Below are 17,942 nucleotides of genomic sequence, written 5' to 3'. Positions count from 1 at the left end.
TTTATTTCAGTTTTTAAATTTGCTTTTCCAACTTTCTTAAAGAAAATGTCATATTCATGAGATAATGTACGTCCAATTAGAATCACAAGTAAATCTATATCTTCACCTAATATCGAATTGGAACTACCACTTAACCTCACATGATTCTCTGACAGCGTGCTCTCCGCTCTCTATCTCGAAAACTGTTTAAGGTATGACAAAATGTTGAATACAAAAGTTGTAGAGAAATGAATTTTCTACAATATTGATAAAAAATGGAAAAAGAACGATTCTTGTGAGTTTTGACTTTAAAACTTGTGACTATCCAATATGTGAATTTTGAGAACGGTTTTAGTATACCAAATACAAGAATTCATATGGTAATATACTGGATATGTCGATTTTCCAGATATTCAACTAATTTGGCCTAAGATGATAGGTTACAAATAAAACTTAGATAAGGTAATTTTTGACTTAATTAAACTCATAAAACTATTGTTGGGTTAGATCAAGCTTGAGAAATCCAACTGTTGTCCAAATGAAATTTAGAATCGTGGTTGTTTTACTAAATTCAACTAGCTTGAAAAAACCCATTTTTAATCAAATTATCTCAGAAAAGCCAATTTTTGTTTGAATTTAATAAGGAGCAGCTAATTTTCCAAAAATGAATTTTATATGCCTATTTGATAGTAAATTATTGTATAAACCAATTATTGACCAAATTTTCTTAGAAAAATTAATTGCTTAGCAAAATAATTCCAGGAAGGTTGATTTTTAACAAAATTGTCATATCTATTTTTTATTAACCTAGATTGAAAGGAAACGCCCATTTTGGGCTTGTTTTGGTACTCTGAAAAATTACCCAGAAAAACCATAAATTGTTTACTTTTTTAAGCTTCAGCTTATATTTTTGCTTTCACGTAGTTTCACATAATAAGCAGAAAATCTGGCTCAAAGTTAGTCAGTATTCCATCAATTTGCATAGTATGAAGTAATGTTGATAATAGTGTGTGATATTAGTACAGTATTTCATAAAAGCACAGCCATATGTTTGAGACAAATGAGTGAGTCAAGTATGTTCAGAATGAATTAGATTACAGTTTCGAGGAAAAACTTTATAACAAAGTGGGCCCGAGAAACACGTGAAATTATTTTCAGAATTTTCAGTATTTGGAACTATAGAGTAGAAAAACTATTTTTTTTTTTTAATTTAGTAAATGTTGCACTTTATTTAGGATAATCGAATTCTACAACAAATATAGTGATTTCTCCTCATAAATTTGAATAGAAGCATAAAAAATCAAGTAAGCCTTTTAAAAGTAAACTAAATTAGCATTAGAATAGCGAAAGCTGCATGTCGATTTCTTTTTTATGTTCCAAGATATCTTATATATATTTAGACTTTTTAAGAAACTGCCACTTCTTTTAGAAGATATACCCTTAGCTATTCATTATGACATGTTATTACAACATGTTAGTTGCCTGGCGCATTAATCCATATATATTAGGCACTTTTTAGAAAGAACATACCCTGATAGGTGAATGGGACATGGAAGTTTATATATTTGGTCACCCAGATCTCCAAACCTAGCTTGCTTAGTTTTTATTTGTGAGGCCGACAATAGATGATATTATTGAAACAATATAAAAAATGTTTTTGAACATTGAAGTTAGTTATCTGAGTTATTATAAGAACAGTTTAAATTACTACAGGCCAACCTAAGAACTTTCCATCCAAAATAAGTTTTTAATTTCCGTTTGGGTGAACCAGCCTAACAGACGTTTGATATGTGGTTTTCGCACTACTTAAACTCTTATGCTTCTTTTTAAATTTGGCAAGAGAAATTCCAATATCTAAAATATATGAAACAGCGCCCTCTAGCATTCACGTTGCTATTAAAATTTCTTAGAAGTTATATATTTTGTATTGCTGAATAAAAGCTCCTTCAAACAAAAGCGGCTAAGCAGAACCGGACTTACACGTATTTTTCATAACACTTCTTATTTGAAGAGATATATTAAGCCTTGTAAAATAAAAAATGGGCCAACTTTGTTGAAGAATTCGATTCTCGTATCGAAACTGTCAATTAATTGGATAAATTTGAACAAATTCTGCTTTTCTGATTTCATATTTCAAATACGCCCTCTATTGATGAGATCTAATATTTTGGAAATAATTTCCACTTTTTTCTCGGGGATACTTTTGTTATAATGTTTTTCCCTGAAGCAGTAATATAATCTATTCCTGAAATATGCTCAATGGCCATTCTCAGTTGCCCACTCGGTAGGTACTTGCAGAATATTCAACTAGTATTTAGTGTAGATGGTAATTTTAATATTACAAAAAAATTTTTTTTCTGCACTGAAAAAGTTACAATATTGGGATGATACTCTACAGTTTGATTATTTGTTCATTTTTTTAGATGTACTGAGATTTAAAAATAAATGATTTTGAGTAATAACCTTATGGAATACAGAAACTTTTAATTATTCAAAATTAAAATGCCCCACATATTACAATTTTCTATTATTTCTTTTTATTAAAATATACTTCAATTACCTAAATGAGTTTGTTCATGTCTTTCCAGTTTCTCTGAACTAGTAAATGTCTTCTTACAATATGAGTAGTTACATTGGTATGTTTTTCGTGTTTGAGGTGTTCCTTGTTGTTCTTGAGCTACCTTTTTTGCTTTTTTCAATCTCCCTGGACCTACCGAAGCTGCCAATTTTGTTTTAGGTGTTTGTAAGCCAGATGGTCCTGGTTGATCTGAAGCAATAAGGAATGTTTTTGGTTTTGATGGTAATGGATAACTTGTAGAAGGCTGCTGGTAATCTGGATAGTGTTTGGTTTGTCCATAATAATGTTCTAAAACAAGTAAATTACATCTAGTTTAAACATGTTGTTATTCAAGACAAATTTGGAAAGGTTAACAGTTCATTACAACAATTCCACTCTGAACTTTAACTTTACAATTGATCTAACAATTTTTCACCGTTTAACATATATCCAATAGTGTTAATGTTGTAATGTAAAGTGTGTTTGAACGAGATCAAAATAGCTAGTAGTCCAAATATGTAGATTTTACAGTAAGTGCATTTACAGTAAACTTAAATTCCTTTCATATTGACACAGATTTGTAGTTTAAAGATACAGCTGTTTCTAATTTGAGCTTTGATTGATTATATAATTTTGTATCATATTTGTCTAAGAAAAATTCTCATTTTAGGTATAATATTAACGGTGTGGGGACAAAATCCTTACAAACTGTTTTATTTTAATTATTTGCACTTTACTCTGTGAAACGGAGAATCAGCACCAAATCGGCTCGCTTTCCTTATTTTTGTTTCTAAATATTCAAATAAATTATGAAACACTGAATCTGGTGCTTGTTGGAGCATGCACAAAATTATCTTTTTTAATTATTCATGTGTAGTTGCTTCTTAACCTTCAAAATAAATGTTTAGTTTCAAATTTCGCCTAAAAAATTTAATTAGCCTCAATGGAGACATATTAGGTACTTCTCAATAAACGGAATATTCAACATGGCATAATCAGCAGTTGCCATATCTGACCAAAACACAAAATTTCCTTTAGGATGCTTTTTCTTTATGAACAGCATCAATCTATATCTAACACACTCTTTTTCATATAGTTAGGCGGTTACAGAATTTCCACAAGGACAAATGTATGCTGAAGAGCCACTACGAGAAGATATCGCCAACCATACCAACACTTACGACTTGAGAACTTTTTATATCTTTTGAAATACACTTCTGAATTTACATCCTCGCATTTCTGACAATAATAAGACTTATTATTCACCGTTTCACTCCTGTCAAAAGTAAATATAATTTGCTATCGATAATAATTTCAGAACCTTTAGTGGGCGAAAGCTAATTGTTACTGAGAATTCTAAGTTTTGTTTTTATTCTATTTGTTGCTGATTACATTATTAGGGCGCCGATTCTTTATTTTCAAACTACATTCTGTTCCTTTAGAATGTTGCTTACATATTTCTTATCGATTTTGAAATTTCTGCTCAATTTTCACAAACTGACTCCCAGTTTTCTGTTGGTCGCTTCAACTAAAGCTTCTCTCTCCTTTTCTGTTGCTTTTTTTTTGTTTTTTGCTCGATCCTGACTTTCTTTCAATCGAAATACATGTCTTAACACGCCGACACATATCATAAATTGTTTGGCTATTCAGAGACTTACAAAATGATTAGATTTCCTCCTTAAATTTCCTCAGATTTTAATTTTATTCATAAAACTTGGCAATTTTTTTTTTAAATTTTTCGTTTTCTTTCAGAACACCCCCTTTCTTTGATTAAAACCTTGGGATTGTGATCAATGAGAACACAGGTAAATTTAGTGCACATCCCTATTTACTTTGAGGAAGGTTTTGAGCTATACCTATTTTATTAATTTTTAATTACAATAGTATATTCAATATTATTTATAAATTATCAATGATAATCCTTGAACCTAACGCACTTGAGTTGACAGAATATCAATATAAGTTAGTCTTCTCTACATGTTTCTTATAATTACCTATAGTGGATTGTTCTAACTGAACCTGTCGAAAGGCATCTGGCTTGGCAGTCAAATGTGTAGGTGGATTGACCAGACTTCTAAAATATGGTATCCTTTCGATGACACCCATGTCAATAGAAGTGGTTTGTTCAGGCGAGGATAAAACTGATGGTACTGGCAAACCTTGTGGGGGCGGTGCTTGTGGAGAAAAAAATATTTCCTGTTGTTGGGGATCTGACAGTCGGTGTGTAGTCTCCTCAGGTTCTGTTTTCACTACCTCTTTGATGCTGCCTGATTTATCGCCTGGAGTTCCCATGGCGATAACATTAGGACCAGCATCATCTAAAAAAATTTCATTGGTAAATTTATTATCTGAGTAAAAAACTACTCTGAATTATCTTTGAGTTTTAGCACATAATTATAGATATTCTTTTCCATGATTATTGATAACGTATAGATATTAAATCAATAATACTTCTATTAAATTACTACATTAAAAAAGAAAATAAAAATTGTAAACAAATGGATAATTACATACTTAGGACAAAATTGTATAAAGTTAGTTTAATACCGATGAATCCATATAGTTTAAACAAGTGAAGTTTACAACGGTGATTTAGGATACTATCAATCATATTTGTTGTTCCATTATTTCATAATAGAATGTTCACATATTGTCTATTTGGCCAGATTCAAAATTGATTTTTTTATTACTTCAAATAGAACAGAAAATATAATTTAAATGCTCTGAATAGGAGTCTTCCCTTTCTATCATAGTGCATAATACTTCCCTATGTCTATACCTATCTTTATACATATCATATTTTGGTGATTTCTTGCCACTTCACATCAATATTATATTTCTTTTGGGGATTTTTATTTATTTTGACAATTGACAAAAGTTCGTTTTTCAAGTCATTCTTGAATGTAATATATTTTTGTATTAACCAGTTAATAATGTCTCTAACCTAACCATGACGTCGTAGGTAGACTTTCAACTTATCTCGAGTGGTAACTGGAGTCGTCAAGAACAATTACAGATCCGGCTGGAATAAGATCTAGCATTTGTATAAAGTATTCCTCGAACATATCTGCATTGATACCCTCGTGATAGTCACCGATTTTTTTTTATTCAAATAAGAATAGGCCACCATCAACAAAACCACTGTCACTGCCAATATGTGTTACTATTAATCGTCTGCCTTTCCCTAATTGAGCTCTCAATCCTGTTGATATTCCCTCCAAGAATGCTTGTCTAAAATTGTTAACTGTCTTATCTTGCCATATTTTTCCTACAGTGTGCCCCTCGTTAACCCAAGTCTCGTCCAAATAAAAAATAGTTTTTCCTTCCTCCCAGAGTTTCTTAATCGTCCGTAAATAAGACCTTCTTCAACACTCGAATCTTTTAAATATGAATTTTTACGTTGTTTTTCCCAACAAAAATTTAGTTCATGTAGAACCTGCCAAAGCTTATTTCTTCTGATTGGTGGCCATCCGTCTTTCTTCTAAAAAGGACGCCGTAATTTTATCAATGGTAGGAATTTTCTTTTTAAAGTAAAGTGAGTGGACCTTCCTGCGGATTGCATATTTGTAATCTTCATCGATGTAAACCTTTGGTCTTCCTGACCGAGATTTTGGACCACTTAAACATCCACTTGTTTTCCTTTCCTTAAGAAATTTGTAGACCGTTGATTTTCCTAGAGCTGTCATCTTCGAACACATACTTGTTAGATCATCCACACTCACTGAAGGGTACTGATATTTTAATGCACCATATACATTTAAAGCCGTAGCTTTCTCGTTAACAGAGAGTGCATGCGTCTTCACTTTATGTATTGGAGTGTAGTTTTCAAAGGTCGAAATATTGAATATTCACTAAAGTTTTGTAAACTTTTCTGTGACAAACACAGCGCTAGAAATGCAGTTGGGTTTTGAGAGTTTTCTTTTATAGGCCTTTTTCTTAAACTGAAACTTGTCAGTAATGATTTAAGTATAACTCAGATTTTAATCTTTCATTACCCTCTTACCTAATTATCATTTTTCCCAGAAAACATTTTACAAATCGTTTTCAAATTAACCATTCTAGAATAGGTATATACTATAAAAGACGTGCAGTATTTACCTGTCAGCATCATTCCTTTCTTAAAATTCCCTAAAGGAATTGTTTTCGCCGATAAGTAAACATTGTTGGAAATTTTAACTTGATGCAATAAATTTCTTAGAAAATAAATGTTGGATTAATTTGCTAAATTTAATAAAATAAAATAATAAATTGTTCTTAAATGTGACTACGGCTATGGTGGCCAGGAGGGACATTGATTTATTACTCTACACTCTTTCCCAATGGAGTTAAATCCATATATCTCAAATTAACGGTTATTGTAGAAACTTAAAACTGAAATCTTCATGGTTTTTAATTGTTTTTAATAACAAAAACATATCAACAAACAATGAAAATAGCTTGACGTTTAAGTGTTCATCATGTCCCGTTTAGGATTTATCAATGAAGATTATTTCAATTTGCTGGTAATACAGGGTGCGGCAGCATAACTTCCTTTTTTCAAAAGTTAATAAAACTTATTGTATGAATCAGAAAATTTTTATTCGTTTTTTATAATACAGGCACATACATAAAGTTTTGTTTTACTGAGTTTTGAAGATCAAATCAGTTAGGTGACGTCCCCCATTCTCCATACACTGAGTAAACCGATTTCTGGCGTTTGTCATGACTCTTGCCAGCATAGCAGGCGTTATGTTGGCAATTTCTTCCTGGATGTTCGTCTTCAAATCAGCCCAGTAGCGCATGTTTTGTTTGTTTACGGATCCACACAAATGAAAATGGGCTTCATCACTAAAAAAAACAATAGCGTCCTCAGGAACGACTTCCAGAAAAACCTCACACGCGTTCCTCCGAGAATTGAAGTCACGTTCAGAAAGTTCCTGCACAATTGCCATCTTGTATGGATGAAAATGAAGATCATCATGAAGTATTCTCCTCACAGAACGATCGGAAAGTCCAAGGGCAGACGCATGTTTGCGCGCAGAACGCCGTGGTGATCGCAACACTGAAGTTCTAACTAACTCAATGTTCTCCGGTGATCTAATGGGCCGAGGGACTCCAGTTCTTCGTCTTGTCACACTTGCAGTTTGTCTGAACGTAGTGACCCACGTAACAATTGATTTCCGGTCCGGGACAGGGGCCAAGGGGGCTAAATTAAAGCGATTCCGAAAGGCGCGCTGGGTTGCGATCACAGAACATCCGCTCGAAAAGTAAACCTCAACGGCAAACGCACGCTCCTCACTGTTCCAACGCATGATGGCGACTGAACTGTGCCGGGACAAAACTTTATAGTCCCCCCTCTCGAACGAGACCACTAGCACTCCGTTACGACATCTACCGACTAAATGGCGAACTTTTTAAAAAAGGAAGTTATGCTGCCGCACCCTGTATAAGGGGAATATGATAGGATTATTAATGCTGGCGGTACATTTTTATGACGAAAATTTGAATGGTAATCTTACTATTTAAATTTGAGGATGGATTTAGCTTCAAATTTTTTTATATTTCAGGTTACAAATATCTAGAAATATTAGAAAATTATTTTCACTCACTAAATCTGAATTGGAATCAGCCGTGGTATCAGCACATCGGAGCACCACCACACGGTAGTGCGCTTGTAAATAACTTTTTACAGATTCATTTTGAGGACCGATGAATAGCACACGATGGATCGCATCAATGGCCTCCCGTTCACCGGATATAACCCAATTAGATTTTTTTCTTTGGGGTCGTATAAAAGATATCGTGTATGCTTCGCCGCTAACTACAAAAGGAGACTGTCAGGAAAGAGTTCAGAATGCACTTAGAACTCTTTCACCGCAAGCACCACTCAGCACGGGTTTTTGAGAAGATCCCATAAATGTTTCTAAGTTGGGAGCAATCATTTCGAACAATTACTTTAGTTTAATTTTTAGTTTTGTTCTTCTCCTCTCAGTGTAGTGTTTTTAAATATTTTTTCATTGACTAAAGTATTTTAATTTTTGATAAGTTAACATTTGTTATTCGTTGTTTGCCATCGGCAGGTGACAATTAGAAACCATTAAAATTTCAGTTTCTACAAAAACCGTTAATTTGAGATATATGAAATTACTAACGAGGTCCCCTTAATTTAAGTCGTAGAATCCAATGGTAAAGAGAAAAATGGGGGTAGCCATTTGAAAAAATTAAGTTTTCGAAGTTTTTAAATAGTGAAATTAGGCATCATGTTCTGAACACCCTATATACATTTTTGTCAAGGTTTTCACAGATTTTGAAAGCTGTAAGTTTTATTTGTCCAAATCGCAAAAATATTAGACCCGAGTCACTTAAACTTAGAAATATAATTTTTTCATTGGAGGGCTGCATGTGTCCAAAAATATCGAATATGTGAAATAATTAGAAAATGATGAACTTAAGGCATACTACTCGTATGCCTTGTATAAAGTTATATGTATAGAAATTTCGCGTAGATTCCAAAAATTTAATAAAAACCATAGCATTCCGTTTAAAATAAAGAAGTTTGGGCCCACTTCCAGTATAACCGGAAGTTTCAGAATACTGAAATTATTTTAGCTAAAACGAGAATTTCTCAAGAAAATGAATATTTATATCTTGTAGAGGTAGTTTTTGATAATTTACTCTATATGGAAATAATAGCTTTGTTAGAAAGCAAATAACTTTTCTTTTTCAATAATGAAATCAAGCAGGCAACTGGCAAAAAAGTTACCCAAAACAAATCCCTTCCAAATGATATTGTCAATTAAGCCACCTGTTCATTTTGTACCTTCACCCTTTTAGCATTAAAAATTTCTCTAAAAAATAAAAATTTGTATTCTTGGAAAAAGCCAGAATTTCCACTTTGTTGGTCACTAATGGGTTAAGATCGGAAAGGTCATAGAAGGGAAAATACTGGCAAACTGGTCAAAAGGAAAAATATGTAGAAGAGGGATTTTGTAATCACAAGAAAAACATTAAGAAAACATAAATTCTCTTGATGAGTTTTTGTATGTATTAACTTCATTTTCACATTTTTCCTTTTTTGTATATTTTATGTTCTTCTGATTCTATTGAAGATATTTTTTTTATTTATTCGTTTTTAGCGTTTGTTCAATCATTCTGTTGTTTTATCTGATCGTTTTATATACTGTATTTGTGTCCATTACTGTTTTTATACAAAGTTATTATTTCTTTCTTAGTTTTAATTCTTTTTTGTACTTTTTCTGAACTTTTCATTTTCTATATCGTCCTGGTTTAATATGTTCGTTTCGTTTCTTGTTCATTAATTACAGATCTCTTGTTTTTATCTGTTACTTTAATAAAATCTATAATCGGTACTAGTATTATTTACTTGAATGTCTCTTTATGCTGATAGAAATTATTCAATGTTCAGTTGATAGTATTTAGCATTTTTCATATCACATTTTGGTATTCATTATCTGTTATACTTACGCCAGCATTAAACTCGCATATTATAAAGATTTTTCTTTTACATATATCTTTTAAATTTATGAGTTCTACACAGAATACCCCTTTCTTTTTTACGTCTTTATTTGGTACAATAAATTCCAATTACATACTTTATCCTCCGTCTGTTCTACTGACATAATCTAATTTGATATTCCTTCTCATTTTGTTATTCTGTTTATTATTACTCCTGTGCCTTCAACTACTCTACTATTCTTTAGCATACTATACAGAGTGTCCCGCATTAGAACCGATACAGTGTAGAAGAGTATAGGGTTGGAGTACCCCTATGACGATCCGAGGTAATTTACCTCTATACCAAGTTGAATCCCCGTGGAGTTATAGGGCCTAAAATTTCGAACAAAATGAATTTATTTACAATCCTTCAACTTAAAAAAACTAAAATTTGGTACACTGTATGAGTCTGTTAAGGGCGTTAAGTAGTTAAGTAGAATACGCTCGAACCATCTTGAGGGGTTAATAAGGGGTGACCTAACGTTGAAAGTTTAGATAAGTTTTCTATCTCTCAGTTAATTTACAAAATATTATTACCATACCATGGATAAATTAATTTTGAAACTTTTTTACTCTTGTAATATATCATAAAACTGTCATTTTCAAGAAAAAGTCGAATAACCAAAGACATGTTATCAGCAATGTTATTTAAAAAGTTACATAAAAAGTCAAGAGTAGGCTAAGAGCTGATATATCAAATTTGATAATTTGTAATGATTGTTTTTGCAACTTGGAATCAGTTGGAAGGGGTGATTCGTTGTGTGGAGTTAGCGCGAGGACTGAGATTACGGACTGTGATCCCTTTTGATTATATTGAGAAAAATAATCGATATGAGCGTGGCTACTTAAGATACGGCAGCTCTGATGTGAATATGTCAAATCTGACATTGTCATCATGAAGTTTCACATTTTTAATGGTGAACGTGTTGTTATACGAGTACTATATAAATTGTTTATAGATACTTGAAATAAGCATCTTGGTCAAAAAATGGAATTAAATCGCGAACATTACCTATGACTCTCGATGTGGATTAAACCAACAGCAGTATGCCGATCAACTCGCACCGTGTTTACCGAATGCAATTGTGGTCGCACTTAGTTATAGGATGAACTTTGAAAAGGTCATCCAACATTGGCTGTTGTGGCAGAAAACGTGCTGTACGTTAACTGATATTGCAAGATAGTCATGTGACATACCGTAAAATTGAAGCATACTTAGGCTGTGGACAAGATTTGTTGGCGTTGGATACCGCATAATGGAACAATCGCTGAAAAAGAGCTTCTTTCGATTTGTGTGAAGAAATTCTGAAAAAATTCAATCGCGGTGCTTCAAAAGACATCTATAATATCGTGGCAGGCGATGGATGTATGCATATGAACCCGAGACTAAACAACAATCTATTGTGAGTTGTGTTTATTATTTTCAACAATTGAAAATTATTATAAGTTGCTTCGATGGGGACGAGAAATAATCCACGTGCGGGAGGTCCTAGACGGTGATTACTCCAGAAAACTTCACATTAGTAGAAGAAATTGTGTGACCGGCACCTAAAATCAAACGAAATTGCAGCAACGACAGGCGTTTCCAGAACAAATGTTCTAAGGATACTATATGAGCAATTAAATATGACAAAAATTATTACAAGGTGAGTATCTCGAATTCTCAGTGCAGTGCAAAAGCAACGTCGAGTATAATTGTAAAGTACAAATCAGCTAAGAAAAGGCCAGACGAGTCAAAACTGACAAAGTTCGCAATAATTTCCTTCTCTCTTAGGCCCATCCCATTTATGTGACAGTGGCGTTTTTTTACGATTGTTCGGTATTTTTAATATAGAAATGCAAGTGCTAAATAGACTGGCAACGCTGCACGTCTGCCGCATGGTCCAAATCCGAATTCGAAAGGAAATCGTCGCGTAACCATGGATCTCTTACCATTAATAATATTATAAATAATTTGCATCAGATGCATAACCGACCGAACATCGGACATTCAGCATTTAGTATTGTTCTTTGTTCAGTAGATAGTGTGAAATATTGTGTTCGGTGTTATTTTTAGTCTGTGCCATAGTTTATTCTACAGATAGCGCTGTTTTTTGAACATTAGGGGCAAAATCGTTTTAAATAATGTCCGCAAAAAAAGTTGGAAAGCAATGTATTATTATACGCAAAATCATAAGCAATATTATTAATTTCATGAAAAAAGAGGCAGATGAAGGAGTTACTATTCCTTTGAAAAATTACAGGTATGTAGCAAGATTTAATTCGAGAAGTAGGTTGAAGAAATGCGGAGTTTACACATTTTTATACAGGCACCTACTTATTGAGTACATATCAGATAAAATCTATAAGAGAAATTATCTACGATTTTTATGTACTGGAGAAGAGACTTCCTACGTTAAAGTGTAAGAAATTGTTTTTATTAGTATTATAAAGTCATGTACCTACTTAGTTTAAGGTTTACTGTTGTTACTATTCAATTTAAAAGAGAAAAAATTGGGTAGATGCGCACAATATAACATTTAAACTGTCCGATACGGAGGCACTCGCTAGGCAAAAATTTGAGGAGGTATCGGACCAAGGGTGGTATAATATTTGCCAACATGTTAAAAAAGATGAGAATGACCTTATACAAAAAGAGCACATCTTAGACCACACTCTAGATCACTTAATATTTACAGTAAATACGGGTTCATCGGAAGAAAGTGAAGACAAAAACAGCGAGGATACTGATAGTTCATTAGAGGATGAACTAGGATGTTCGTCTCTAGTTTCTGATAGCGAATAATGTTTTTATTTAATTAACGACATAGATAAAATATTACACTCAACATGTACAAAAACTGCGTTTATTATAAACATACCATGCACACCAAACCTCTATGCAATAAACAGTTGCTATTTCTATAAGATACTGTATATATATAATTAACTAAGTAATATCTTACTGTAATTTATGTTTAAATCTTTAAAATATTTTTTTTTTGTATTTTTTAATCTAATAAATGTTTTGTTGCGATCTGCATTAATTTTTATTTAAATAAAAACCTACGCCACTGGTATATCAGTCTGAAGCGACAGAGAGGGAATATTTTAAAGTGAGGCAAATGATAACTAGTCGATGACGCCTGTGGTGTTTTCTTAGTTCATTCGTACTTTAACGATTGATGAAACTATGGTCTTTTACTATGATCCTACATCCAAAAGAAATTCCATGGAGTGGCATTGGAAAGGAGAGCCAGTGCCAAAAAAGCAAAGGCGACAAAACGACTTTAAGGCATCAAATACAACGGTGAACGCGGCATACTACTTTGACTTTTAAGAGCATTGCATCAAAGAATTATCGAAAAAAAGCTTGACCAAATCAGTCGAGGAGTGCGCTTGCTTCAAGACAACCCATCCAGTCCACATTGTTTCGTTTTCCAAAGCTACTGTACACGAATATTATATATTGAAAAAGAATCACAGTTTTTTTTATTTCTGACCTTTCACTGTTAGTCTAAGAATTCATGGGCTACGTATATTCGCACTTTTACGAACGTTACTCGTCAGCTCACAACAAAGGATTTTGTTTTCTTTTTTTTTACTTATTTCCAACTCTTATCCCGTCAAATGTTTCTACTTAATGTGAAATAAAATCCTCACTTAATGAGCTCTATAACACAATTATAGAGGGTTCTTTTTCACTTTAGTTTCTCATTTAATTACCATAGTAAATTTTTTTGGATTAAAATTAAAATTACACATAATTTAAGCAATTTTTCACAAAAAACCATATTATATTCTCAGAATTGAGTCTTTCTATTTAACAATATGTACTGTAAAACAAAGTATTATCTCAACTGCTGTATTGTAGTTTGATTGTCATTCATAAAAAACTATTCAATAAAATGGACAGATAATAAATTAATATAGAACAAAAGTATAATCCATGATTAATTGTGGTAATCGTAAACAGGGGTAATTGTAAACAACTTTCATATTTTTTTAATTTGGCTATAGTGCGCCCTGGACCTTAATGCATTCAGTCTTGTTTTCAACGATCTGGTTGTGTGTGTCTCGAACGTGGAACATGTTTATTCGCATGCTTAAAAACTTTAATAACACATTTTTGCCGTTCTTAAAATTTTGATTGGAATTTTTAATTTTTGAATAAGATAAACTTTCATGACTTTTTTTCAAAAACGATGGTGAGAAATTATATAAAAAAAGGACTAAATTTCTCAGCAATACAATGAAGATCTTATCAATGCTGTCAGTGATGTAATGAATAAAAACAAAACTTATAGACAACTATATCAAGCATACAATGTGCCTATTGCTTTTATATTCCTCCGAATTAAAGGCAGAAAAATCCTATTACCACCATGAGTACAGGATGAAATCATTGAAGACCCCTTTTAAGAACAAAATTCCTGGTCACGTTTGCTATTCGTGGCTTCATGGCGACATACTCAAATTTGTCATTAGAAAGATGCCCGCGATGTATGATTTTTATAATGAACTTAAACAACTAGTTATGGAGAAGTCGTTAAATGACCCATCTGAAGTCAGTATCTATTCAATACAGACAAATTTGCAATCACCCTTTCTAGGGTACGAGTAAGTCATTCTAGTTACGTGAATGGTCGTATTGTTGATGCTGCTCTCCAACACAATATAGCATTATTTGGATTTCCCGGTCACCTGACTAATCGAATAGACACCTTAGTAAATTACTAGTGAAGCATAGTAAAGCTGAAATGAGAAAATTATTATGACGTCTAAGCAAACAAAAATTTGTAGGACTGGAAGTCTGGAAAGGAGGTATAACTAAAAAAAGCTTTGTATCAGGATTCAAATATTCTGTTGAATGTGTGTTCTCCGAATATTATTTTGTTTCCATAAAGCTAGAGAAATATAAAAAATATATCGCATATGCTTCTATGTGCTATCTACACGAGGGTCTCCTGAATGTATGCAATGTTCTGCCATCGAGGAACCAAATCATATTGTCTATTAGCATTACAGGAAGCAAGCGCTTCTACAACGGATATTCTTGCTGATCTGGTTCCCAAATATGTGGTTCCCCGTTTTAAGCAATCCATATACGGATAGGTTTTAACAATACCAAAAATATTGCAAGAAGCTGAGCAAAGAAGGGGAATAAAAAAAGTAAAATCAAGACGACTAATAAAATTATAAAATGACAAAAAAATACAAGGTTAAAAAGAGTTTGAAATAAAGTGATAATGCGTAATGAGAACCTGCTAAATTTTTTATGATAGATGATAATGGTTTGCCACTTTCCCTCCATGTCAATAGAAAACGTTCAATTTCACCTCAGAACAGCCAAATATGAGAAGGTAATTAGGATGAATTGCAAAAAACACGACACTGTCCTAAATATAAATACATTTGTTTGGTAGAACAGGAAAATGACGATGATGGTAAAATTGGAATCGTAGGTCTAAGGTCATTGGATAAGACATGCTCATATGATCGAAGCACCTAACCTAACCAAATCCAGAAACCACTGAAAAAGTAGTGTTTGAAGAAGCTTAAAATTTAGTGTATTCCATATTGGATTCTGATTTAATAAATAAATATTATTTTTTCAAAGAAAAAGTTTTCAATTCGTTTCTAGGGGTAATTGTAAACATACCTGAAACAATTAATAACCTTCATAATTTAAGTCAAGATATTAAGTTTAGTTATTTGTTGACTATTACACCATTTAAATTTAAAACCACCTGCGTTTTCTTTCAAACGAAATTTTTAGCTGTAACTACATCTAAACACCCTCTAGAGAAAGTACGTTGAAATATACCCTCTAAAATTTTTCATGAATTATTCCAAAAATGAACTAATCATCATCATTACTAAACATTTTTTTCGAAAGGGTTGTTAAAAAAATGTTTTTTATGATTTTTTTACGTAAAAAGGTAAAGGTAAAAAATTTTTGAATCACCTATCCATACATACTAATATTTTTTAATTTTCCTCAACTTTTTACTTCTTATACCATTTTATATGTTTTTCTTCATTTTTTTTTATATTATTTAAAAAAAATAAGTGTAGAATAAAAATACAGCTCATTAAGCAATCAACGTCAATTGTCATATTACCCATATAGAGAAAGGTAAGTAATTGTATAGCAGAGCACTAATTGTTTATAACCAATAAATAAAATAATACATTGACTATAAACTATAAAAAATTGATGAATATTTACATGATAAGAATTGTAGCAATAATAATTTGGAAGAAAAGATAATTTTTTATCTAAATTTAATGAGATATTTATTGGAATATCAAACAATAAGTTTTATAAAGATGGTGGACTTTAAGGATTTGGTAAGGATGTTCGAATCAGCGACCATTACACAAACTTGTGAAATCACTTTGTGCTTGTTACTTTCAATCAGTAAATATATGAAAATAAATATTAAGATATTTTTTACATAGTTTCTAATTATTTATAAATTTCAATCCTTTGTTTAGATACAATGACACTTACACAACGTCAAACAACTGATTAGATTTTAATATACATACTATCAAGATAATTCTCCGTTTTAATACTAAATAACCACACAGTTTAATGCACCAATTGCAGAATGTCACTAAAACTTTATTTTTTCCATTTTATAATTTTATAAATTAATCAATAGACTTTAATAATCTTTTCCACAACGAACTAAAACCAATATGTTGATCCGAATGCATTTTATCTGATAGATAAAGATAGGCAGCATTGTTTCCAAACTGCATATCAAAAACTACTAATACGTTTTTTTTTTGTTGTATTAGAATAATTCGATGCCCAAAAAATGCACGTTATAATGAGCATTATCTGTTTTCTTTTCAAAAGGCAATATATAGCACATCTATAAATACATGATCAAACGAGAAAGTTTTATTATACGAGTATTAAAAAACTTTTCGGAAGCTGATCGAGTTAATTGGGCATAATCATAAGATATGATTCTTTCCGCGCTTAAAGATCATTCTTTTCACGGTATTTAGAAGGGTGCAATTGGAAAATGTGACATATTTGGATGGTACAAATTCAAATGAAGCTATTTACTTAATCAAAAGCTTTCCATTTTTCTGTCAGAAGTATACGTTTTTCCGGAAATACGGTTTGTTCCCATTTTCTCTTCCCTTTTTTGGGGGGTGCAAATTATTTAATATTTTTTTGTTGGTACAAATAGAAACAGAGCTAACTATGTGCGATTTTTCTATATAATCAATAATTTTTCTGCCAGGGTCTTTCCGGTGAGTAAATGCGATCAGCTGACGGGTTGTTTCATTTGTTCATTGTCTACTATTAATTTTCATGAGCAGCGTCTTTGATAGGTTACTGAGGTTTGCGGTTTTATATACTTTTCGGTATCTCAGCAAAAAAATAGCTTTTTAGCATTAAACTTCAATGCAAAATCCGTGTAAGTGGGTAAATCGTTGATCACTGCTTAGTAACAATTATATTAAACATCTAAAATCTATTATACAACTAAATAAATATCATAGAAGAATAAACGCACAAAAAGGTAACTTTCTACCGATAATTGGACGCGATGTTCGGAAACTGTGATCTTTCGGGTTAGGATTCCTAATCCCGGGTTAGTTTCCGAAAATTTCTTAAGTGTCTGACGAAAGAGTAAAGTTTCAGAGGTTGGCAACACTTTCACAACGGTAATTATATTGTTTCTACCATACAAATATAAAAGATATATAATTTTATTACTATGTGGGGAATCCTGTTTTCATTGTAGGGTAAACATGACAAAAATGTTTTTTTCATACCTATATTATAAACAACATTTTGACATTGTTTTGAAGAACTTAAGTAATAAGTACCAAAAAGGTATCGATTGCCCTAAATTATCTTACCACTCATGATTTTTGCCATGTAAAAGGTGTACCTCATTTA

At 32.0% G+C, this 17,942-nt stretch overlaps 2 protein-coding genes across 2 annotated transcripts in view; both read right to left on the bottom strand.

Moving 5' to 3' along the window:
* LOC130896701 (zinc finger protein 830) overlaps positions 1 to 17,942 on the bottom strand; it is a 286,395-nt gene that overhangs the window by 99,357 nt on the left and 169,096 nt on the right. The gene's annotated exons all lie outside the window — the stretch shown is intronic.
* Positions 1 to 17,942, bottom strand: part of LOC130896697 (zinc finger protein PLAG1-like) — a 67,230-nt gene that overhangs the window by 38,685 nt on the left and 10,603 nt on the right. The window contains exons 2-3 of the mRNA XM_057804959.1: positions 4,531 to 4,854; positions 2,540 to 2,845 (exon numbers count right to left, since the gene is read on the bottom strand). Coding sequence (XP_057660942.1) covers positions 2,540 to 2,845; positions 4,531 to 4,828 — 604 coding nt within the window. The 5' untranslated portion in view covers positions 4,829 to 4,854. The remainder of the gene's footprint in view (positions 1 to 2,539; positions 2,846 to 4,530; positions 4,855 to 17,942) is intronic.

The sequence above is a fragment of the Diorhabda carinulata genome, chromosome 7 (assembly GCF_026250575.1).
Source record: "Diorhabda carinulata isolate Delta chromosome 7, icDioCari1.1, whole genome shotgun sequence".
NCBI classification, from domain to species: Eukaryota; Metazoa; Arthropoda; class Insecta; order Coleoptera; family Chrysomelidae; genus Diorhabda; species Diorhabda carinulata.
Note: the sequence above shows the minus strand (reverse complement) of the source record. Positions and strands in the feature narration are given on the sequence as shown.